The sequence below is a fragment of the Protomyctophum bolini genome (assembly GCF_963924005.1).
Source record: "Protomyctophum bolini genome assembly, chromosome: 6".
Classification (NCBI taxonomy): Eukaryota; Metazoa; Chordata; class Actinopteri; order Myctophiformes; family Myctophidae; genus Protomyctophum; species Protomyctophum bolini.
In genome coordinates this window covers 22544072-22569077 of record NC_137867.1, presented here as the reverse complement: position 1 = coordinate 22569077, position 25006 = coordinate 22544072, and the positions used below count along the sequence as shown (strand labels likewise).

The 25006-nt window shown below is 37.9% G+C and overlaps 1 protein-coding gene across 2 annotated transcripts in view; it reads left to right on the top strand.

Annotated features, from left to right (window-relative positions):
• The window catches only part of LOC308317472 (netrin receptor UNC5C-like), a 232059-nt gene extending 225271 nt beyond the window's left edge, over positions 1–6788 (top strand). For both annotated transcript variants that reach the window (XM_080766495.1, XM_080766494.1), the window contains one exon: positions 2777–6788. In XM_080766495.1, coding sequence (XP_080622621.1) covers positions 2777–2939 — 163 coding nt within the window. In that variant the 3' untranslated portion in view covers positions 2940–6788. The remainder of the gene's footprint in view (positions 1–2776) is intronic.
• Positions 6789–25006: the final 18218 nt, after the last annotated feature.

Sequence of the window (25006 nt, the reverse complement as noted above, 5' to 3'; positions counted from 1 at the left end):
TCAAGCACACACCTCCAACACCCTCGCCAGTCCATTCACACAATCAAAATACGCACCCGTATTGGCCAACTAAGTGGCAGAGGAAATTATTACAACTTTTTGTTCAACTTTATTCTGTGAGCGCACGCACACACGTACGTACGTACGTACGTATGCATGCAGAGTTTGATAGGAAAACATTGGAGGCATGTCAGAAAACTGAGATGTAGCCTACAGTATATACAGTGGTGGCTAAGTACATTTACTTGAGTACTGTACTCGAAGTACCAAGTACAGCTTAGCTCAAAATTCACAATGTGTCACGATGCAACGTGTTGTGAGCTTGTAGATTGTCAATTTTCACTATTATTTATTATAGTGAAATAGTCCCCCAAAATCATTGTGGGTGCAAATGTGATGGATTCACACCAGCAACAAAAAGATCACACACTGACACACACATACACGCGCACGCACGAGTGTACGCACACATGCACGCGCGCCAATTGCATTCCTGTCCCTTTGGAGTTTTGATGTTCACTTTACAATAGGGTAGAAATGCAGAAATGGCACTTTATATCTATCTGTGTGAACCCTAACAAATTGAAAATGGATTTTTACTAAATTCACTTTGTTGGTTTAATTGTTGGACTGTTGCTGTGAATCAATTCTGGACAGCAGAATAGTTATCCTTTTGAGTCTTTTTGTGAGAGCATGCTCTGCAGCCTGCAGAGTGCAGACAGTGCATTTATTTTAATTCACAGCTTTTCTGTTTGTGTGATAATTAGTTTGAGAGCATTTCTCTGGGGATTGCCATGTCATTTTTTTAAACGGCTGTTCACACCAAGCAATGTAACAATTACATAATTACATTATACATCATTTTAAAAATCAAGTCAAGTGGATTAGAGTCCAGACCACAAGTATAACAAAGACAATGGTGAACAATAGTTATATTTATCCTAGCCATATATGGGGACTAGGTTGGCGAAGTCTGTGTAGAGCCCAGGATCACATTAGATAATTGACACAGGGGTGAAAAATGGGTTACACAATCGTGGGATAAAAATAAATAAATAAAAAGACGAGGATAATCACAATTCCACAAAGCTAAACTTTCCTATGCCTAGCGTTGAGTGTTTGTGTACCCATAGTGATGATTTGATTGGCTTAGCACCCCATAGCGATGATTTGATTGGCTGAGCAAAGTATGTTTTGAGGATAAAAAGTGAAGACGGAAGTGAGGACGCAAATTGTGATTGGCCAGGATGAGATGATGTATGATTATGTATAATGATAACGGCGCCCCTCACTTCACACAGGTGTGATTCTTTGGGGGTGAATGCAGTCAAATAAGTATATGGGGTCGGGTTTAAGTGATTATCACATCAGTGACAGATGTACTGTACATGCATACAACTGGTGGATGATTATGGGGCAACAGTGGTTACCGGTTCAGTCCCGGCATCGTGTTAAAGTGTCTATGATCAAGGCACTAAACTTCTAAGTGCTTCCAACAAACAACAATTCTGCTTCAGATCTGCACTGTGCACTTCATCCTGTACTTGCTTTCTCCTCCCTGTACATTTTCTTTGTCAGTTTATTGGATCATCTGCTTCATTCCATTTTCGAATTCCAGCATAAACCGTTCACAAAATGATAGAATCTCTGAATATATTTGGCTGATGCGATAAACAAGAAATGTTCACTGCGGGAAGCGCTCAACTCGAAAATAAAACCAGGCTAACCATGACCCTTCTTCACCGTCTCCCACGAGCAGCCTCTCTCTATTCTGTGTTTTAACCCCTTAAAGATAGAGTGCCGTGATTTTTTTAAAACATGATCATCAGGTGTTATTGTTATATAAGGAGGTATAATTTTTTCAAAAAAGTGTACAGTATTTGTTAAAATTATGGTTTTATGTGGACACAGTGACACACCCACCAGTTCATTAGGTATGTGTGAGTTTAACCTTAGCACCACCCACCTAATCCAGTCCCTCCGCCTCCGCCTTTAAGACCACCCACTTGTCCTAGTTCCTCCCCCTCCTTAAAATAAAAGGACAGCCCTTTTGTTTACAAAATGACAAACTGGTTGTTGTAATGTAACAAAAACTCACTTATACTGCCACCATTTATCCATGTATAGGCCTATAATCCATACCATATCAGACCTGTTTTTTCTGATTATTTCTTAATCATTTATTTATTTCCTCCAATTATATTGACCCTATTGTCACAATCAGCTCATCTCATCATCCAATTAAATCATAGTTTAACAGCAGAAACAATGAGTTTGATAGATCATTTAGCATGAATAATTTGCCAATATACTGTAGGCTATTGATTTCCTCCAGCTAAGCACCCAGGCATTGAAACTGTCCTTTATTGACACAAAATACTTGCAGCTCTGCCCTAGGCATATGATGCTCTGGACAGAAGACTCTCCACTCTTCTATTGCTCTGATCAAACTCAATTTACAACATGAATATGCCGTTCCTTCTGACTGCATTGAGTTTCAGCAAAAGTCGCGTTGCCAGATTTAAAGAAACAATTTAAACAACAAATTGTTATTACAACCAAATTTTGGTTGGCAAATGCGGAAGTGCAACCGAGCGCTCAATGTTAAAGCCCAGCTGCACAGGGTTTCCTCGTCATGAATCCACGGGTCCGTCTGCAGTCCTTCCTCTTACCACTAGGGCCCAGTGCTTCAACATTGGAGCGCCTCACTGCCCCTTGGTTTCATTTTGGCTCATGTCCTGTCCCGTCTGTCGCCCCACCCACCATTTGCCCCTAGGTACCTGAACTACTTTGCCACCAAGTCCAGTCCGACGGGCGTGATACTGGACCTGTGGGAAGCCCAGCACTTCCCCGACGGCGACCTCAACGAGCTGGCTGCCGTCCTGGAAGAGATGGGCCGCCACGACGGGAGCTTCGCCTCCATGGCGCTGGATCACTGACGTAGCTATGCTACCGTTACCGTGACAACCACCGGGTGCCCGAGACAACGAGGAGGACCGAAACACCATGTGGTCCTTTAAGGAGAGATCGAGGACCAAAGCCAGATCTAAAAAAAAAAGAAAAAATGTAATTAAAAAAGATTGTCGCCATAGTAAGTGAGTGTTCAAATACCATGGTGATCGTGGTGACGTGATGACAAACAGAACTAGAACATCTCCAGCTGGACGAACTGCCGTGGGAGGTGTGTGTGTGCGTGCGTGCGTGCGTGCATGTGCGTGGTGTTATAGTGTCTCGTATGCTGAAGGACAGATAACCCTGCCTGTCATCCACAGTCGATCAGGAACAAACAGAAGGAACATACATGTCTGAAAGAAGGAAGAAACGAAAGAAAACTAAACCTGGTTCTCTTGTCGAAAAACTAATTACAGTAATGGAAGGAGATGGAGAGGGGCCTTGAGTTCCTCTGTGGTATTTGGAGCATTGTGAAAGGAGACAAACTAGAGAGAGAGAGAGAGAGAGAGAGAGAGAGAGAGAGAGAGAGAATAATCATATGAGGATGATAATCAATGACAGATCTTTTTTTATATATAAATGAAAAGAGCAAAGCAAATTTCAAAAGGAAAATGTAAGGTGAAAATGTTGTCAAAAGCAGCAGGTGAACTTGTGTAAGAATGAAGTAGGGCATAGAAAGAGAAGAGATTGTGATAATCGTTCACCTCTCTTGTGAGTCTTAGCTGTACTGTACCTTGTGTTTACTGGTACAGTTTGCTATTTATATCGTTTCCTAGGAAACACTGTGTATTCTGCTGTCCATATGTGTGGATTATTTCGTCCTAACAGAATTATGTTAGTCAGAGACAGAACATTGTGGCCCTGACTAGACAAAATAAACAAGACAAGTTATCTAGGGTTAATTCAAGTTCCGCTGCAGGAGCTAGACTAGAAAGTTGCAACCCTAAGCTTGACTTCTTCCTGTTAGTCATTCCTATCACACATAAGTATTAATTAATGGTTATGCCAGCAGCGTGAGGTTAGACTAAACTATATTTTTTCTCCCAAGAACTGAAATGACCAGATAAAAACATATTTTACCTTGCAATGGTAAAAGCATTGGGACATATGTCATGTGTAATTGTCTATTTTTTGAAAATATACTTTCTTGATTGGCATACATTCAGACAACATTTGACAGAAAATGGTTGTTATAAATAACAACCAATAACTGGGTCTGCTTCTGACTTTTGTGTCACAAATGTAAATTAATGAGTAAATTGGCAATTGTGTTGTCTTCGCCATGCAGCGAAGATAGTCTTGAAGCTACAGAGGTATAGCCTATACAATATACAGTATACCCACAGAGGTATACGTATAAGTCCCACTTTTTATATGCTTGTTTGTTTCACTACAGCTCGCCTTATTGGGCAATGCTGCAGTGCAAATACTGGATGCAGGGTCAAGGGAAGTCCTTAAATGGACATGACATGGCAATGCTTTTTATTAACCATAAATCCCTCAAGCCTAAAAGTCTACCTGAATGTTGAGAATTGACAGGGTCCAGCTCAGAGAAAAGAGAGACGATGCAAAAAGGAAAATAGGGAAAAACAGATTAGGTTAGTATTAGACTAGCTATGAGGAGGAGTAAAATACAGCTGGTTTCATTCTTTACAGCTACATACAGTATACCCATACATTGATTCTTTCAAACATACATTGGCATGTTTTAATGTTGTTTATATACAGTTTCAATGTATTTATTTGGGTTTTTTTTGTATTCTGTCATCACAAGGTGTGGTTATCGGGCCTATCATGTGCAATTTTGCCTTGATTTGTCACAAAGACTTTTACTGGTCACTATTGCCATCTGGTGCCCTATCACAGAATAACAGCATTTAAAATGTTTCTTGTCCCAAAACGTGTAAATACATGAATATCACGTTTGTCCTGAAAGCCATTATATTTTCAGTACATTTTTGTTTATTGTAATATAATTTTACTTTTTTTTATGTTTATTCTAGCTTGTGGACTGTATGGAAAAAAGTGTAACTTATCGGTATGTTGCCCTTTATCTAAATAGTCCCCAAATAGTTGTTAAAGGATGTTCTGCCGTCAAATAATATTTTATTGTGTGGTGCATTTGTAAAAAAAAAAAAGGAAAAAAAAGAAAAGAAAAAAGAAACATAAAAGGGTGCGTTGGAAACTAAGACATTGAGAAGACATCTAACAGGGCCTATATAATGTGTATGTGTGACTGAACACTGGCGGTTTGACTAGGATCAACTTACATAATATGCGATGACGATGAGTGGGATCAACCACAAATAGCAGGTCTAACGCTATTGTCTGATGAAACCTTTATGAATAAGCGGCCTTATATTTTCAGACTGACACCCCCAGTGTTTTGAAATCATTGCATTGGGCTCATTATTTATTTCATGGGTCTTTAAGGTAATGCAGTGTATTTAAAATAAACACGACCCAACAATTGGAGCTTTCTCTGGACATTTCTGATGAGTGTACAATACTTATCAGAACATAATAGTGTATGAGGTGGAAATTAATATGAACTGACTGTTATGTTCTGAACTATGGAGAGACGCCATATGACATGGAACTGGAGGCCAGGCATGTAGGGGAGATGCCAGGGAGGACATCAGGTAGAAAACGAAAGCTCGGTTCTCTCGTTTACGCAGGCACAAAAGATTGTCAATGGCGCATAACAAACGCACAGAAATGTTTCATTTTCTTGTGGCTGCTGTAATGAGAGCAATCCATGCAGAATGTTAGTTATTTCCTTTAGAAAGCCATTATTAGAGATGAATTTAAGAATCAGATGTTTTGTACATCACAGAGTAGACGTGAGAGCACTCAGGTTTAAGGGGTCAAAAGGTAGAGTGGATATTATTCACTCAGGTTTAAGGGGTCAAAAGGTAGAGTGGATATTATTCACTCAGGTTTAAGGGGTCAAAAGGTAGAGTGGATATTTTGCAGGTTTTCAAATGTACTCTCTGGCAAGGCAGTGTGTGAGAGTGATGAGGCAAATACGTATTTGTCCCCTACTACTGAGTCTCCTATTGTTCCATGACCTGGTCATCAATTATTGGTTCAGAAACAAACAAAACAGCAAAAACATCTCCATTAATTCAAGGCTTTGGATGTGTAACTGATGTTCATGGCTTGGGGTGAATGTTTCGGGTGAACCCATTTAGACCTTGCAGATTCTAAAAGCGCCTTCTAAAACCTGTTACAGCTGTAACACTCCAGGTCAACCAATATAAAACACTTTAAAATCTGATCTGTGTTCACAGACTAGTCTATACAGATCGTTTTCATATGAGGAGAGTGCATGTAGCCTAAACATTGGAACATGAAAATGGAACAGTGCAGTGTTGAGAAATCGAAGTATGTAAAAAAAGGGGGGGAAAGACAGATTTGTTTTTCTATCCACAGTGTAGAGTTGTGTACTGTCAGCTACCGTTTATTTGGCAAATTTTTGAATATGAAACAGTAACAGTACGGTTAGATACTAGTTTGTATGTTTCAAGTTTTTATTTAATTTCTTTTTGTAAAAGCAGTGTCTACTATGCAAACTTGGCATCCATTCTGATAGAAGTCTAATTAGAGCTGTGCTTGTAAGTGCATTTTTATTTTATTATCAGGGGTGATCTTATTTGTATAGTGTGGGGTAGTATTGGTCCATTTTAGATAATGCTGGCACGCTTCATGAATCTTGCTCAATCGTGCAAAATGCTCACCTCTCCATCTCCTCTAATTGTGAAGTTTTATGTACAAAGTGTAAGAAAGAATTTTTAAGACAATTAATAAATTATATTTATAAGCAATGCTGAAAATGTGTGGCCGTGTTATCTGGTTATATATCTCTTTAATTATTGTCAGTATGTTCATCTTTCCATTTCATAATGCCCTCACCATGCTTCTGTGTAGTACCAATTAAGCTTTTTTGGGCGGGGGGAGAGAATTTTCGCAATTTCCATTTCCGCAATTTCCGCAATTTCCGCAATTACCATTTCTCAAACAAACGCTTCTTACCTTGGAACAAACAGCTCTGCTGCGGAAATGTGGAAATGGAAATTGCGGAAATTGTGGAAATTGTGGAAATTGAGGAAATTGCGGAAATGGAAATTGAGGAAATTGCGGAAATGGAAATTGCGGAAATTGCGGAAATGGAAATTGCGGAAATTGCGGAAATGGTAATTGCGGAAATTGCTCTTCACTTATAGCTATCTATTTTCAGGTAGATTGTTTTATTTTACTCAGTCAGCCATATCACTACTCATTTTTTTTCATGAAAAAGGTCATAGCTGGGTAATCTATTTTCAGGCAAATTGTGTTTATTGTATTTTATTTTACTCAGCCATAACAATTTATTTTCTGTTAACCAACTTGCTGGCTGGCAGGCAGGCAGACAGCTACTCATAGACAGGCAGACAGACAGACAGCTACTCATGGAGAATTGGACAGGCAGGCAATCAGACAGCTACTCATAGACAGGCAGACAGACAGCTACTCATGGAGAATTGGACAGGCAGGCAGACAGCTACTCATGGACAATTGGACAGGCAGGAAGGCAGACAGCTACTCATAGACAGACAGACAGCTACTCATGGACAATTGGACAGGCAGGAAGGCAGACAGCTACTCATAGACAATTGGGCAGGCAGGCAGACAGCTACTCATAGACAGACAGACAGCTACTCATGGACAATTGGACAGGCAGGAAGGCAGACAGCTGCTAGATGGCTGCTGGTGCTCATTTGCCTGATTGAACACCTGTTAAAGGCTGATGGTGGTGACACTCAAACAAATATCAAACAAGATGGCGGAATAAACAAACCTATAAAGGCTGATACAGACAGCCACAGACACACACGTCCTTGTGTTTATTAATATAAGCCTTTATAACCAACCAAAGGGTGAAATAATGCACGTGCGTGCATGCGTGAGTGCATGAGTGCGTGTGTGTGTGTGTGTGTGTGGTGCACACAGCAGTTACATCAACAGTGGATGATCCAAACACAAATCACTGTGACCAATGGACCAATGACGGACGGACTAGTTGAACAGGTGACCGGATCCAGTGGGCGGGGCTTTGGATTTAAATAGGAGCGGCCATGTTTTTTCCCAGCATGCTGTTTGGTTTGGGATCCACTTCATGCTGTCTGTGAGCAGAGGTGTTTGTTCCAAGGTAAGAAGCGTTTGTTTGAGAAACACGGTTTTATCCTTGAGCACTGTTGTTGTTTAGACATTAAGATGATTTATAGGACTGTTTATTGTTTAAACAGAGTATTTATAAGACTGTTGTTTATTGTGACACTAAATGGACAACAATGTCAGCAATGTTTGTCCTTTTATAGGACTCGTTCTTTGTGGTCTGTTTAATGGCCGCCCCAATGCATTTCCAATGGGAGGCACATGCTTTGACCAAACATTTGTGTTTGATTTTGGGGGGCAATCAAACACAGGCAGAGCCCAGAACATATGCTTATGTGTGACTGAGGCCTTGGGCCTTGATCGCAACAAAAGCATTGTCTTGTCTGTGAAAATGGCTGATCTACAAGCTCACAATGCATTGTGAATGTGATGTGACACATTGTGAGCTTTTAGATCTGCTATTTTCAAAAGGTTTTTTTCTGTTCAAAATGACCAAGTATGCAGATTGTCCCATTTGAAATGTTTAAGTACATTTTGATGCCAAAACCTTAACTTTGACTCAAGTTATATAATGTAGATTTTGAAGTTTAGATTTTTTTTTACCAATATCTTAAAGGGACAATTCACTTTAAAAAACTAACTTTTTGTCATTGTATTATCTACTCGGGTTTATGTGAACACTACAGACAGTTTTTAAGTTAAAATGCTAAAAAGCTAAAATGAATATTTAAATACTGAATCAAGCAACTTAAAAGCTGTCTGCAGTGTTCATATAAGCCTGAGTAGACGATAAAGTGAAATATCCTTTTAATATTATATGAATTTTACAATGTATGAAATCTGGATAAAGAGTAATGTTGTTTTTTATTTATGTCTTGCAGGTTAATCATGTGACCTTGGTGTCATGTGTGACCTTGGATGGGGTCATCAGGAGATGGCTGGTATTGATAATAGAGTGTCTACTCGGCTGAGCTGAAACGTATAACGGTGTCAACGAACGCTCCCTGAGATTACGAGGCGTACGGTGCTCGGGACGTATTGTGCCATACAACCTACGCGGCTCTATTAATACCGGCTATCTTCAACTGAGCGACGGAAGCCCCCCCATGGTATGTACCTGGATTACATGTGGCTGTAGTAGAAACAAGGGCAGTGTCACCATTACATGTCAAGTTGACCATTCATTGTCATACATATGATTTTACATATGTTTGGGTGAAAAACCTTACTGAGGTTTTTATGTGTTTTTAGTATTTCAATGTGTCCATGATTTCATGGACACTTCCTACCCAGACTACAATTCCCATAATGCTTTGGTGCACTGCTCCTTGTGCATAGGGGAGGGCTGTCTTACTGAGACAACATGTAGTCTAGGGAGGAAGTGAGCCCATTGTCCATGACATCATGGAGCCCATGGACACTTTTGAAATACTACATATCTAAAAACGACGATTACCCACATAAAAAAAAAACCCAGGAAAGTGTTTCTTGTCTGCCAAACATCATTAAAATAAGCTCTGGTTGCAAAAGGGGTGAAGTCGCCGTTTAATGGGTTGAATCATTAAAGCTGCTATAATCAATATGTCAAATGTAATTACTTTTAAAAAAATTGGTATTCAGACTGCCAGCAATGGGTAAAACAATATTGTCTCCGACACATCTTGGGGCCACAATCTGCATTCAAAGATGTTCCTAGCTTTGTCATTGGTCGATTTGCCTGTCTACTTCCTGATTGGTCAGTCATTTTGACCGGGTTCTTTTTTTTTCTCTGACCAATGACAAAGCTTCTAGGAATATCTTTGACTGCAGATTGTGGCCCCTAGATGTATCGCAGAGACTAAATCATGTGTGTTTTACTCATTGCTGAATGAAATAAAAATCATTAAAATTGACATTATTGCTTATAGGAGCTTTAATCACAATTTGTGACAATAATAAAGTAAGATATTGGTGACACAGCTTTCAGTGACTGTTATGACTTACAAAATGTCATCCTGTAGGCCGACAACTAAATAGATATATTTTTTTCTTGTCATTTCAGAACGTGAAGCTGACAAGGCGACGTCGGTATTGAAGGTACAGTGCTGTTGCCACTCCTGGGTGCTGTTGGCAGTGAAGGTTAGTAATGAACCTTTTGATTCCTGATGCTTGTGTAAGTGGGCTACATGCTACATGCTACCATACCATAGGTGTCATTCGCACCGTGTATCGTTTCACGTAATCTGTGTATAATGCCACTCTACATCACATGCCGCAATGTGATTTATGTATTGTTTAACATAATTTACGGGTAAAGCTGTCGTGTCACGTCACATCACATTATGTATGTTCTGTTGTAGTCTTTCTGTGCTGTTTTCTGTGTCGAGTTATTAGAATTTCTATTTCCTTTCTCTTTTAATTAAAAAAAGTATTTTTTTTATTTCTCCTTGCCCATTGCCCTAGTTCTTCACTAGTGGACTGTGTGTACAAAATGTGATTTGGCGTCATGCGACTTATTTCCGGTATCATTATGGTAGCATGTAGCCTGCTTAACACTGTTTACAGCCTTCTATGCTGTAGATCTGTCCAAACTAACAGGAAGAAAATTATGGCAGATTTTCTTCGTTGGTTAGTTTGTTTTGTTTAGTGCTGATATTGAAGGTAAGTGGGCGTAGTTTATTATCTTTTGATGTCGGGCAGAAACCTTGTATCTCCATAGTTCAACCTTTTGTAAATTAATTTCCTTACTTGGTCATGCTACAGTGTCACACACTAAAGTAGCAAATAGCTGATCTACAAGCTCACGATGCAAAGATCATCCATTATTGAATATAACCTATTAGTATCGAACATGCACTGTTTCTACCCCGACCTTTCATCTTCTCTTCTATTCTTTGCTTTAATAAAGTTATTGTTTTTTCTGGTCAGAGTTTTTAATCGCATTTTGCTTTATTTTTCACAAGTCATTTCTTTCTTTCCTATCTATCACTAGTTCTTCACTAGTGTATGTGGTGCGTGTGTCGGGTCGTGTCTCTCATACAGTTTCTAATCATTTGATTGGAGCTGTATCGTTTCACGTCATTTGCGTTGTGTCATTTGCTGGTAAAGCGCCATCACGTCAGTTCACATCAGATATGAACACAGGCCGGTATGTGATGTGCATTTATGTGATATTTTTATGTGATTATTTCACAAATTGCGGATAGCTCGTTGCACGCCATGCACTCTGTTCATTGCTCTTGTGTTCTAATGTCATCCTCAGTGTTGTATGTATGTTGTGTTCTCATGTTCATAGTGTTGCTGTATTGCTGACAAATACTGGGGTCCAAAGAATGCTTCTGCCATTGCATAATTTGCACCTCGTATAATTTGTCAATCGTCCACAAATGGCATAAATTGTAATGTATATTTAAATGTGGGCAATTCTTTTGAAAACATGTAGATTTTAAAATAGAAATGTGGGACAACTGGCTAGAAAGACTGGCCACAAACCTAAGGCCAACTGCTTGGGCGGAGACCAAGAATCTTTTTGTTTTGTTCATGTTCATAAAGCGCTCCAAGTGCTTTAAGTGAGAAGTCCAGCAGCAAACCTCTAGGTCATAAGAGCATTGTTTGTGCTATATTATCAGATCCAATTTGTGAGTATAAAGCTTCATCTAAGCCCACATCACATATGAACACAGGCCCGGTATGTGATGTGTGTTTATGTCTCGTATCATTTCACATTGGTGAGTAAGGCTTCATCACGTCATCCCCACATCACATGATGAATTTAGGGTTAGGGCTAGGGTTAGGTATGTGATGTGGATTGATGTGATGTATGTCTTTTATAATGTGCGAGTGAAGCTTCATCGTGTCAGTTCACATCACATTATGTGGTGTGTATTGATGTGATTTATTTATGCTGCCATTTGCAGCTAAAACTTAATTCATGCCGGTCAGTAGGCGAGGCATTGATGATGGGCCTATGACCCAAAGGTTTTCTGCTGCACTTTTCACTTTTAGCACTTTGCAGCTCTTTATGAGCACGGAAAAATAAAATATTTTCTTAGTTTATGTCTGAGGAGTTTTCCTTAGTCTTCTTCTCGATTTCAATTGTAAGACATAATCATGGCTATCATTTATAGTCCATTATGATTCAAATTATTATGAATGTGATTGCTTTTGGACCTGTAAATTACAACAAAACAAACTAAGGCACTGGTGTGGTACTACTGGTTTACCAGAATGGGGTTCAACTCCCTGCGGTGCCCTCAATTTGTTGTATTTACATGGTTCATTTTCTGCTCATTGTTGCCTTTTCAGAGATGATAACCCCCAGGTTCTTTACTGCGTTTGTACTCCCTACATTTGGGTTACAAGTCTATTTAGGGACAAGCCCGAAGGTACTCTTGGTTTTCTCTTCTCCTTCCACCAAAAATGGCAGTCCACGGTCACACTCGGCAGTCAGTTGGGGGTTGGGGGTCCATATTAGAAGTCCATGGAACTTTTTTTCAAATCCTCGTTTTTCAGTATGCCGTTTTTCATTTTGGAGGATTTGAAAAAATAGACTAATCATTCCAAGATCATGGACTATAGCCCATGGTCTCGGAATGATTTTCGTTCCATAGTGAGGCGGCATAGCTAACCTATCGTTCATTTTATGACGTAAGCGCCAAATTTGGCAGAAGTTTTGACAGATATATCGGTAACGAAACTGGATATTGGGCCATCCCAAATTCTTATTCTGGTGGGTGTGGCAGCCATTTTTCAAAATGGCCGCCAGCGGTTTTGTCAAATCTTCCTAAACGTCCCTCTAGCAGCTACAATATTTGCTGTAGAAGACTGAAATGTTGCATGAAGGTCATGTGCTTTCAGACCAATTGGCTAAAAGGGGTGGGGGAGATGCAATGGGAGTGGCCTATCATAAAATGTGCATAACTTCGAAGTAGACATACAAATTTTGTTTTCATTATTACATTTTTTTTCAAAAATGATGAAAAACGGCGCGCTATAGTATGCCGTACGATATAGGCTATAGCCCAAAATGATGAGAAACGAGGCTAACTTTCTTTTTCAAAATTTCAAAAAACATGGGCTATAACCCATCGTTTTTGTCATTTCGTCATTTTTTTCAAATCCTCAAAAATGATGAAAAACGGCGCGCTATAGTATGCCGTACGATATGGGCTATAGCCCATGGTCCAAAATGATGAGAAACGAGGCTAACTTTTTTTTTCAAAATTTCAAAAAACATGGGCTATAACCCATCGTTTTTGTCATTTCGTCATTTTTTTTAAATCCTCAAAAATGATGAAAAACGGCGTGCTATAGTATGCCGTACGATATGGGCTATAGCCCATGGTCCAAAATGATGAGAAACGAGGCTAACTTTTTTTTCCAAAATTTCAAAAAACATGGGCTATAACCCATCGTTTTTGTCATTTCGTCATTTTTTAAAAATCCTCAAAAATGATGAAAAACGGCGCGCTATAGTATGCCGTACGATATGGGCTATAGCCCATGGTCCAAAATGATGAGAAACGAGGCTAACTTTTTTTTTCAAAATTTCAAAAAACATGGGCTATAACCCATCGTTTTTGTCATTTCGTCATTTTTTTCAAATCCTCAAAAATGATGAAAAACGGCGCGCTATAGTATGCCGTACGATATGGGCTATAGCCCATGGTCCAAAATGATGAGAAACGAGGCTAACTTTTTTTTTCAAAATTTCAAAAAACATGGGCTATAACCCATCGTTTTTGTCATTTCGTCATTTTTTTAAAATCCTCAAAAATGATGAAAAACGGCGTGCTATAGTATGCCGTACGATATGGGCTATAGCCCATGGTCCAAAATGATGAGAAACGAGGCTAACTTTTTTTTTCAAAATTTCAAAAAACATGGGCTATAACCCATCGTTTTTGTCATTTCGTCATTTTTTTTAAATCCTCAAAAATGATGAAAAACGGCGCGCTATAGTATGCCGTACGATATGGGCTATAGCCCATGGTCCAAAATGATGAGAAACGAGGCTAACTTTTTTTTTCAAAATTTCAAAAAACATGGGCTATAACCCATCGTTTTTGTCATTTCGTCATTTTTTTTAAATCCTCAAAAATGATGAAAAACGGCGTGCTATAGTATGCCGTACGATATGGGCTATAGCCCATGGTCCAAAATGATGAGAAACGAGGCTAACTTTTTTTTCCAAAATTTCAAAAAACATGGGCTATAACCCATCGTTTTTGTCATTTCGTCATTTTTTTCAAATCCTCAAAAATGATGAAAAACGGCGCGCTATAGTATGCCGTACGATATGGGCTATAGCCCATGGTCCAAAATGATGAGAAACGAGGCTAACTTTTTTTTTCAAAATTTCAAAAAACATGGGCTATAACCCATCGTTTTTGTCATTTCGTCATTTTTTTTAAATCCTCAAAAATGATGAAAAACGGCGTGCTATAGTATGCCGTACGATATGGGCTATAGCCCATGGTCCAAAATGATGAGAAACGAGGCTAACTTTTTTTTCCAAAATTTCAAAAAACATGGGCTATAACCCATCGTTTTTGTCATTTCGTCATTTTTTAAAAATCCTCAAAAATGATGGAAAACGGCGCGCTATAGTATGCCGTACGATATGGGCTATAGCCCATGGTCCAAAATGATGAGAAACGAGGCTAACTTTTTTTTTCAAAATTTCAAAAAACATGGGCTATAACCCATCGTTTTTGTCATTTCGTCATTTTTTTCAAATCCTCAAAAATGATGAAAAACGGCGCGCTATAGTATGCCGTACGATATGGGCTATAGCCCATGGTCCAAAATGATGAGAAACGAGGCTAACTTTTTTTTTCAAAATTTCAAAAAACATGGGCTATAACCCATCGTTTTTGTCATTTCGTCATTTTTTTAAAATCCTCAATGATGAAAAACGGCGCGCTATAGTATGCCGTACGATATGGGCTATAGCCCATGGTCCAAAATGATGAGAAACGAGGCTAACTTTTTTTTTCAAAATTTCAAAAAACATGGGCTATAACCCATCGTTTTTGTCATTTCGTCATTTTTTTCAAATCCTCAAAAATGATGAAAACGGCGCGCTATAGTATGCCGTACGATATGGGCTATAGCCCATGGTCCAAAATGATGAGAAACGAGGCTAACTTTTTTTTTCAAAATTTCAAAAAACATGGGCTATAACCCATCGTTTTTGTCATTTCGTCATTTTTTTTAAATCCTCAAAAATGATGAAAAACGGTGCGCTATAGTATGCCGTACGATATGGGCTATAGCCCATGGTCCAAAATGATGAGAAACGAGGCTAACTTTTTTTTTCAAAATTTCAAAAAACATGGGCTATAACCCATCGTTTTTGTCATTTCGTCATTTTTTTCAAATCCTCAAAAATGATGAAAAACGGCACGCTATAGTATGCCGTACGATATGGGCTATAGTCCATGGTCCAAAATGATGAGAAACGAGGCTAACTATTTTTTTCTAAATTTCAAAAAGCATGGGCTATAACCCATCGTTTTTGTCATTTCGTCATTTTTTTCAAATCCTCAAAAATGATGAAAACGGCGCGCTATAGTATGCCGTACGATATGGGCTATAGCCCATGGTCCAAAATGATGAGAAACGAGGCTAACTTTTTTTTTCAAAATTTCAAAAAACATGGGCTATAACCCATCGTTTTTGTCATTTCGTCATTTTTTTAAAATCCTCAAAAATGATGAAAAACGGCGCGCTATAGTATGCCGTACGATATGGGCTATAGCCCATGGTCCAAAATGATGAGAAACGAGGCTAACTTTTTTTTTCAAAATTTAAAAAAACATGGGCTATAACCCATCGTTTTTGTCATTTCGTCATTTTTTTCAAATCCTCAAAAATGATGAAACACGGCGCGCTATAGTATGCCGTACGATATGGGCTATAGCCCATGGTCCAAAATGATGAGAAACGAGGCTAACTTTTTTTTTCAAAATTTCAAAAAACATGGGCTATAACCCATCGTTTTTGTCATTTCGTCATTTTTTTCAAATCCTCAAAAATGATGAAAAACGGCGCGCTATAGTATGCCGTACGATATGGGCTATAGCCCATGGTCCAAAATGATGAGAAACGAGGCTAACTTTTTTTTTTTAAATTTAAAAAAACATGGGCTATAACCCATCGTTTTTGTCATTTCGTCATTTTTTTAAAATCCTCAAAAATGATGAAAAACGGCGCGCTATAGTATGCCGTACGATATGGGCTATAGCCCATGGTCCAAAATGATGAGAAACGAGGCTAACTTTCTTTTTCAAAATTTCAAAAAACATGGGCTATAACCCATCGTTTTTGTCATTTCGTCATTTTTTTCAAATCCTCAAAAATGATGAAAAACGGCGCGCTATAGTATGCCGTACGATATGGGCTATAGCCCATGGTCCAAAATGATGAGAAACGAGGCTAACTTTTTTTTTCAAAATTTCAAAAAACATGGGCTATAACCCATCGTTTTTGTCATTTCGTCATTTTTTTCAAATCCTCAAAAATGATGAAAAACGGCGCGCTATAGTATGCCGTACGATATGGGCTATAGCCCATGGTCCAAAATGATGAGAAACGAGGCTAACTTTTTTTTTCAAAATTTAAAAAAACATGGGCTATAACCCATCGTTTTTGTCATTTCGTCATTTTTTTTAAATCCTCAAAAATGATGAAAAACGGCGCGCTATAGTATGCCGTACGATATGGGCTATAGCCCATGGTCCAAAATGATGAGAAACGAGGCTAACTTTTTTTTTCAAAATTTCAAAAAACATGGGCTATAACCCATCGTTTTTGTCATTTCGTCATTTTTTTCAAATCCTCAAAAATGATGAAAAACGGCGCGCTATAGTATGCCGTACGATATGGGCTATAGCCCATGGTCCAAAATGATGAGAAACGAGGCTAACTTTTTTTTTCAAAATTTCAAAAAACATGGGCTATAACCCATCGTTTTTGTCATTTCGTAATTCTTTTCAAATCCTCAAAAATGATGAAAAACGGCGCGCTATAGTATGCCGTACGATATGGGCTATAGCCCATGGTCCAAAATGATGAGAAACGAGGCTAACTTTTTTTTTTTAAATTTCAAAAAACATGGGCTATAACCCATCGTTTTTGTCATTTCGTCATTTTTTTAAAATCCTCAAAAATGATGAAAAACGGCGTGCTATAGTATGCCGTACGATATGGGCTATAGCCCATGGTCCAAAATGATGAGAAACGAGGCTAACTTTTTTTTTCAAAATTTCAAAAAACATGGGCTATAACCCATCGTTTTTGTCATTTCGTCATTTTTTTCAAATCCTCAAAAATGATGAAAAACGGCGCGCTATAGTATGCCGTACGATATGGGCTATAGCCCATGGTCCAAAATGATGAGAAACGAGGCTAACTTTTTTTTTCAAAATTTCAAAAAACATGGTCTATAACCCATCGTTTTTGTCATTTCGTCATTTTTTTTAAATCCTCAAAAATGATGAAAAACGGCGCGCTATAGTATGCCGTACGATATGGGCTATAGCCCATGGTCCAAAATGATGAGAAACGAGGCTAACTTTTTTTTTTGAAATTTCAAAAAACATGGGCTATAACCCATCGTTTTTGTCATTTCGTCATTTTTTTCAAATCCTCAAAAATGATGAAAAACGGCGCGCTATAGTATGCCGTACGATATGGGCTATAGCCCATGGTCCAAAATGATGAGAAACGAGGCTAACTTTTTTTTTCAAAATTTCAAAAAACATGGGCTATAACCCATCGTTTTTGTCATTTCGTCATTTTTTTTAAATCCTAAAAAATGATGAAAAACGGCAAGCTATAGTATGCCGTACGATATGGGCTATAGCCCATGGTCCAAAATGATGAGAAACGAGGCTAACTTATTTTTTCAAAATTTCAAAAAACATGGGCTATAACCCATCGTTTTTGTCATTTCGTCATTTTTTTTAAATCCTCAAAAATGATGAAAAACGGCGCGCTATAGTATGCCGTACGATATGGGCTATAGCCCATGGTCCAAAATGATGAGAAACGAGGCTAACTATTTTTTTCAAAATTTCAAAAAACATGGGATATAACCCATCGTTTTTGTCATTTCGTCATTTTTTTCAAATCCTCAAAAATGATGAAACACGGCGCGCTATAGTATGCCGTACGATATGGGCTATAGCCCATGGTCCAAAATGATGAGAAACGAGGCTAACTTTTTTTTTCAAAATTTCAAAAAACATGGGCTATAACCCATCGTTTTTGTCATTTCGTCATTTTTTTCAAATCCTCAAAAATGATGAAAAACGGCGCGCTATAGTATGCCGTACGATATGGGCTATAGCCCATGGTCCAAAATGATGAGAAACGAGGCTAACTATTTTTTTCAAAATTTCAAAAAACATGGGCTATAACCCATCGTTTTTGTCATTTCGTCATTTTTTTCAAATCCTCAAAAATGATGAAAAACGGCGCGCTATAGTATGCCGTACGATATGGGCTATAGCCCATGGTCCAAAATGATGAGAAACGAGGCTAACTTTTTTTTTCAAAATTTCAAAAAACATGGGCTATAACCCATCGTTTTTGTCATTTCGTCATTTTTTTCAAATCCTCAAAAATGATGAAACACGGCGCGCTATAGTATGCCGTACGATATGGGCTATAGCCCATGGTCCAAAATGATGAGAAACGAGGCTAACTTTTTTTTTCAAAATTTCAAAAAACATGGGCTATAACCCATCGTTTTTGTCATTTCGTCATTTTTTTCAAATCCTCAAAAATGATGAAACACGGCGCGCTATAGTATGCCGTACGATATGGGCTATAGCCCATGGTCCAAAATGATGAGAAACGAGGCTAACTTTTTTTTTCAAAATTTCAAAAAACATGGGCTATAACCCATCGTTTTTGTCATTTCGTCATTTTTTTCAAATCCTCAAAAATGATGAAAAACGGCGCGCTATAGTATGCCGTACGATATGGGCTATAGCCCATGGTCCAAAATGATGAGAAACGAGGCTAACTTTTTTTTTCAAAATTTCAAAAAACATGGGCTATAACCCATCGTTTTTGTCATTTTGTCATTTTTTTCAAATCCTCAAAAATGATGAAAAACGGCGCGCTATAGTATGCCGTACGATATGGGCTATAGCCCATGGTCCAAAATGATGAGAAACGAGGCTAACTTTTTTTTTCAAAATTTCAAAAAACATGGTCTATAACCCATCGTTTTTGTCATTTCGTCATTTTTTTTAAATCCTCAAAAATGATGAAAAACGGCGCGCTATAGTATGCCGTACGATATGGGCTATAGCCCATGGTCCAAAATGATGAGAAACGAGGCTAACTTTTTTTTTTGAAATTTCAAAAAACATGGGCTATAACCCATCGTTTTTGTCATTTCGTCATTTTTTTCAAATCCTCAAAAATGATGAAAAACGGCGCGCTATAGTATGCCGTACGATATGGGCTATAGCCCATGGTCCAAAATGATGAGAAACGAGGCTAACTTTTTTTTTCAAAATTTCAAAAAACATGGGCTATAACCCATCGTTTTTGTCATTTCGTCATTTTTTTAAAATCCTAAAAAATGATGAAAAACGGCAAGCTATAGTATGCCGTACGATATGGGCTATAGCCCATGGTCCAAAATGATGAGAAACGAGGCTAACTTATTTTTTCAAAATTTCAAAAAACATGGGCTATAACCCATCGTTTTTGTCATTTCGTCATTTTTTTTAAATCCTCAAAAATGATGAAAAACGGCGCGCTATAGTATGCCGTACGATATGGGCTATAGCCCATGGTCCAAAATGATGAGAAACGAGGCTAACTATTTTTTTCAAAATTTCAAAAAACATGGGATATAACCCATCGTTTTTGTCATTTCGTCATTTTTTTCAAATCCTCAAAAATGATGAAACACGGCGCGCTATAGTATGCCGTACGATATGGGCTATAGCCCATGGTCCAAAATGATGAGAAACGAGGCTAACTTTTTTTTTCAAAATTTCAAAAAACATGGGCTATAACCCATCGTTTTTGTCATTTCGTCATTTTTTTCAAATCCTCAAAAATGATGAAAAACGGCGCGCTATAGTATGCCGTACGATATGGGCTATAGCCCATGGTCCAAAATGATGAGAAACGAGGCTAACTATTTTTTTCAAAATTTCAAAAAACATGGGCTATAACCCATCGTTTTTGTCATTTCGTCATTTTTTTCAAATCCTCAAAAATGATGAAAAACGGCGCGCTATAGTATGCCGTACGATATGGGCTATAGCCCATGGTCCAAAATGATGAGAAACGAGGCTAACTTTTTTTTTCAAAATTTCAAAAAACATGGGCTATAACCCATCGTTTTTGTCATTTCGTCATTTTTTTCAAATCCTCAAAAATGATGAAACACGGCGCGCTATAGTATGCCGTACGATATGGGCTATAGCCCATGGTCCAAAATGATGAGAAACGAGGCTAACTTTTTTTTTCAAAATTTCAAAAAACATGGGCTATAACCCATCGTTTTTGTCATTTCGTCATTTTTTTCAAATCCTCAAAAATGATGAAAAACGGCGCGCTATAGTATGCCGTACGATATGGGCTATAGCCCATGGTCCAAAATGATGAGAAACGAGGCTAACTTTTTTTTTCAAAATTTCAAAAAACATGGGCTATAACCCATCGTTTTTGTCATTTTGTCATTTTTTTCAAATCCTCAAAAATGATGAAAAACGGCGCGCTATAGTATGCCGTACGATATGGGCTATAGCCCATGGTCCAAAATGATGAGAAACGAGGCTAACTTTTTTTTTCAAAATTTCAAAAAACATGGGCTATAACCCATCGTTTTTGTCATTTCGTCATTTTTTTCAAATCCTCAAAAATGATGAAAAACGGCGCGCTATAGTATGCCGTACGATATGGGCTATAGCCCATGGTCCAAAATGATGAGAAACGAGGCTAACTATTTTTTTCAAAATTTCAAAAAACATGGGCTATAACCCATCGTTTTTGTCATTTCGTCATTTTTTTCAAATCCTCAAAAATGATGAAAAACGGCGCGCTATAGTATGCCGTACGATATGGGCTATAGCCCATGGTCCAAAATGATGAGAAACGAGGCTAACCTTTTTTTTCAAAATTTCAAAAAACATGGGCTATAACCCATCGTTTTTGTCATTTCGTCATTTTTTTTAAATCCTCAAAAATGATGAAAAACGGCGCACTATAGTATGCCGTACGATATGGGCTATATCCCATGGTCCAAAATGATGAGAAACGAGGCTAACTTTTTTTTTCCAAAATTTCAAAAAACATAGGCTTTAACCCATCGTTTTTGTCATTTCGTCATTTTTTTTAAATCCTCAAAAATGATGAAAAACGGCGCGCTATAGTATGCCGTACGATATGGGCTATAGCCCATGGTCCAAAATGATGAGAAACGAGGCTAACTTTTTTTTTTTGAAATTTCAAAAAACATGGGCTATAACCCATCGTTTTTGTCATTTCGTCATTTTTTTTAAAATCCTCAAAAATTATGAAAAACGGCGCGCTATAGTATGCCGTACGATATGGGCTATAGCCCATGGTCCAAAATGATGAGAAACGAGGCTAACTTTTTTTTTCAAAATTTCAAAAAACATGGGCTATAACCCATCGTTTTTGTCATTTCGTCATTTTTTTCAAATCCTCAAAAATGATGAAAAACGGCGCGCTATAGTATGCCGTACGATATGGGCTATAGCCCATGGTCCAAAATGATGAGAAACGAGGCTAACTTTTTTTTTCAAAATTTCAAAAAACATGGGCTATAACCCATCGTTTTTGTCATTTCGTCATTTTTTTTAAATCCTCACAAAGGATGAAAAACGGCGCGCTATAGTATGCCGTACGATATGGGCTATAGCCCATGGTCCAAAATGATGAGAAACGAGGCTAACTTTTTTTTTCAAAATTTCAAAAAACATGGGCTATAACCCATCGTTTTTGTCATTTCGTCATTTTTTTAAAATCCTCAAAAATGATGAAAAACGGCGCGCTATAGTATGCCGTACGATATGGGCTATATCCCATGGTCCAAAATGATGAGAAACGAGGCTAACTTTTTTTTTCAAAATTTAAAAAAACATGGGCTATAACCCATCGTTTTTGTCATTTCGTCATTTTTTTCAAATCCTCAAAAATGATGAAAAACGGCGCGCTATAGTATGCCGTACGATATGGGCTATAGCCCATGGTCCAAAATGATGAGAAACGAGGCTAACTTTTTTTTTTGAAATTTCAAAAAACATGGGCTATAACCCATCGTTTTTGTCATTTCGTCATTTTTTTCAAATCCTCAAAAATGATGAAAAACGGCGCGCTATAGTATGCCGTACGATATGGGCTATAGCCCATGGTCCAAAATGATGAGAAACGAGGCTAACTTTTTTTTTCAAAATTTCAAAAAACATGGGCTATAACCCATCGTTTTTGTCATTTCGTCATTTTTTTTAAATCCTCAAAAATGATGAAAAACGGCGCGCTATAGTATGCCGTACGATATGGGCTATAGCCCATGGTCCAAAATGATGAGAAACGAGGCTAACTTTTTTTTTCAAAATTTCAAAAAACATGGGCTATAACCCATCGTTTTTGTCATTTCGTCATTTTTTTAAAATCCTCAAAAATGATGAAAAACGGCGCGCTATAGTATGCCGTACGATATGGGCTATATCCCATGGTCCAAAATGATGAGAAACGAGGCTAACTTTTTTTTTCAAAATTAAAAAAAACATGGGCTATAACCCATCGTTTTTGTCATTTCGTCATTTTTTTCAAATCCTCAAAAATGATGAAAAACGGCGCGCTATAGTATGCCGTACGATATGGGCTATAGCCCATGGTCCAAAATGATGAGAAACGAGGCTAACTTTTTTTTTCAAAATTTCAAAAAACATGGGCTATAACCCATCGTTTTTGTCATTTCGTCATTTTTTTTAAATCCTCAAAAAGGATGAAAAACGGCGCGCTATAGTATGCCGTACGATATGGGCTATAGCCCATGGTCCAAAATGATGAGAAACGAGGCTAACTTTTTTTTTCAAAATTTCAAAAAACATGGGCTATAACCCATCGTTTTTGTCATTTCGTCATTTTTTTAAAATCCTCAAAAATGATGAAAAACGGCGCGCTATAGTATGCCGTACGATATGGGCTATATCCCATGGTCCAAAATGATGAGAAACGAGGCTAACTTTTTTTTTCAAAATTAAAAAAAACATGGGCTATAACCCATCGTTTTTGTCATTTCGTCATTTTTTTCAAATCCTCAAAAATGATGAAAAACGGCGCGCTATAGTATGCCGTACGATATGGGCTATAGCCCATGGTCCAAAATGATGAGAAACGAGGCTAACTTTTTTTTTTGAAATTTCAAAAAACATGGGCTATAATCCATCGTTTTTGTCATTTCGTCATTTTTTTCAAATCCTCAAAAATGATGAAAAACGGCGCGCTATAGTATGCCGTACGATATGGGCTATAGCCCATGGTCCAAAATGATGAGAAACGAGGCTAACTTCTTTTTTCAAAATTTCAAAAAACATGGGCTATAACCCATCGTTTTTGTCATTTCGTCATTTTTTAAAAGTCCTCAAAAATGATGAAAAACGGCGCGCTATAGTATGCCGTACGATATGGGCTATAGCCCATGGTCCAAAATGATGAGAAACGAGGCTAACTTTTTTTTTTGAAATTTCAAAAAACATGGGCTATAACCCATCGTTTTTGTCATTTCGTCATTTTTTTCAAATCCTCAAAAATGATGAAAAACGGTGCGCTATAGTATGCCGTACGATATGGGCTATAGCCCATGGTCCAAAATGATGAGAAACGAGGCTAACTTTTTTTTTTGAAATTTCAAAAAACATGGGCTATAACCCATCGTTTTTGTCAATTCGTCATTTTTTTCAAATCCTCAAAAATGATGAAAAACGGCGCGCTATAGTATGCCGTACGATATGGGCTATAGCCCATGGTCCAAAATGATGAGAAACGAGGCTAACTTTTTTTTTCAAAATTTCAAAAAACATGGGCTATAACCCATCGTTTTTGTCATTTCGTCATTTTTTTAAAATCCTCAAAAATGATGAAAAACGGCGCGCTATAGTATGCCGTACGATATGGGCTATAGCCCATGGTCCAAAATGATGAGAAACGAGGCTAACTTTTTTTTTCGAAATTTCAAAAAACATGGGCTATAACCCATCGTTTTTGTCATTTCGTCATTTTTTTCAAATCCTCAAAAATGATGAAAAACGGCGCGCTATAGTATGCCGTACGATATGGGCTATAGCCCATGGTCCAAAATGATGAGAAACGAGGCTAACTTTTTTTTTTGAAATTTCAAAAAACATGGGCTATAACCCATCGTTTTTGTCATTTCGTCATTTTTTTCAAATCCTCAAAAATGATGAAAAACGGCGCGCTATAGTATGCCGTACGATATGGGCTATAGCCCATGGTCCAAAATGATGAGAAACGAGGCTAACTTTTTTTTTCAAAATTTCAAAAAACATGGGCTATAACCCATCGTTTTTGTCATTTCGTCATTTTTTTCAAATCCTCAAAAATGATGAAAAACGGCGCGCTATAGTATGCCGTACGATATGGGCTATAGCCCATGGTCCAAAATGATGAGAAACGAGGCTAACTTTTTTTTTCAAAATTTCAAAAAACATGGGCTATAACCCATCGTTTTTGTCATTTCGTCATTTTTTTAAAATCCTCAAAAATGATGAAAAACGGCGCGCTATAGTATGCCGTACGATATGGGCTATAGCCCATGGTCCAAAATGATGAGAAACGAGGCTAACTTTTTTTTTCGAAATTTCAAAAAACATGGGCTATAACCCATCGTTTT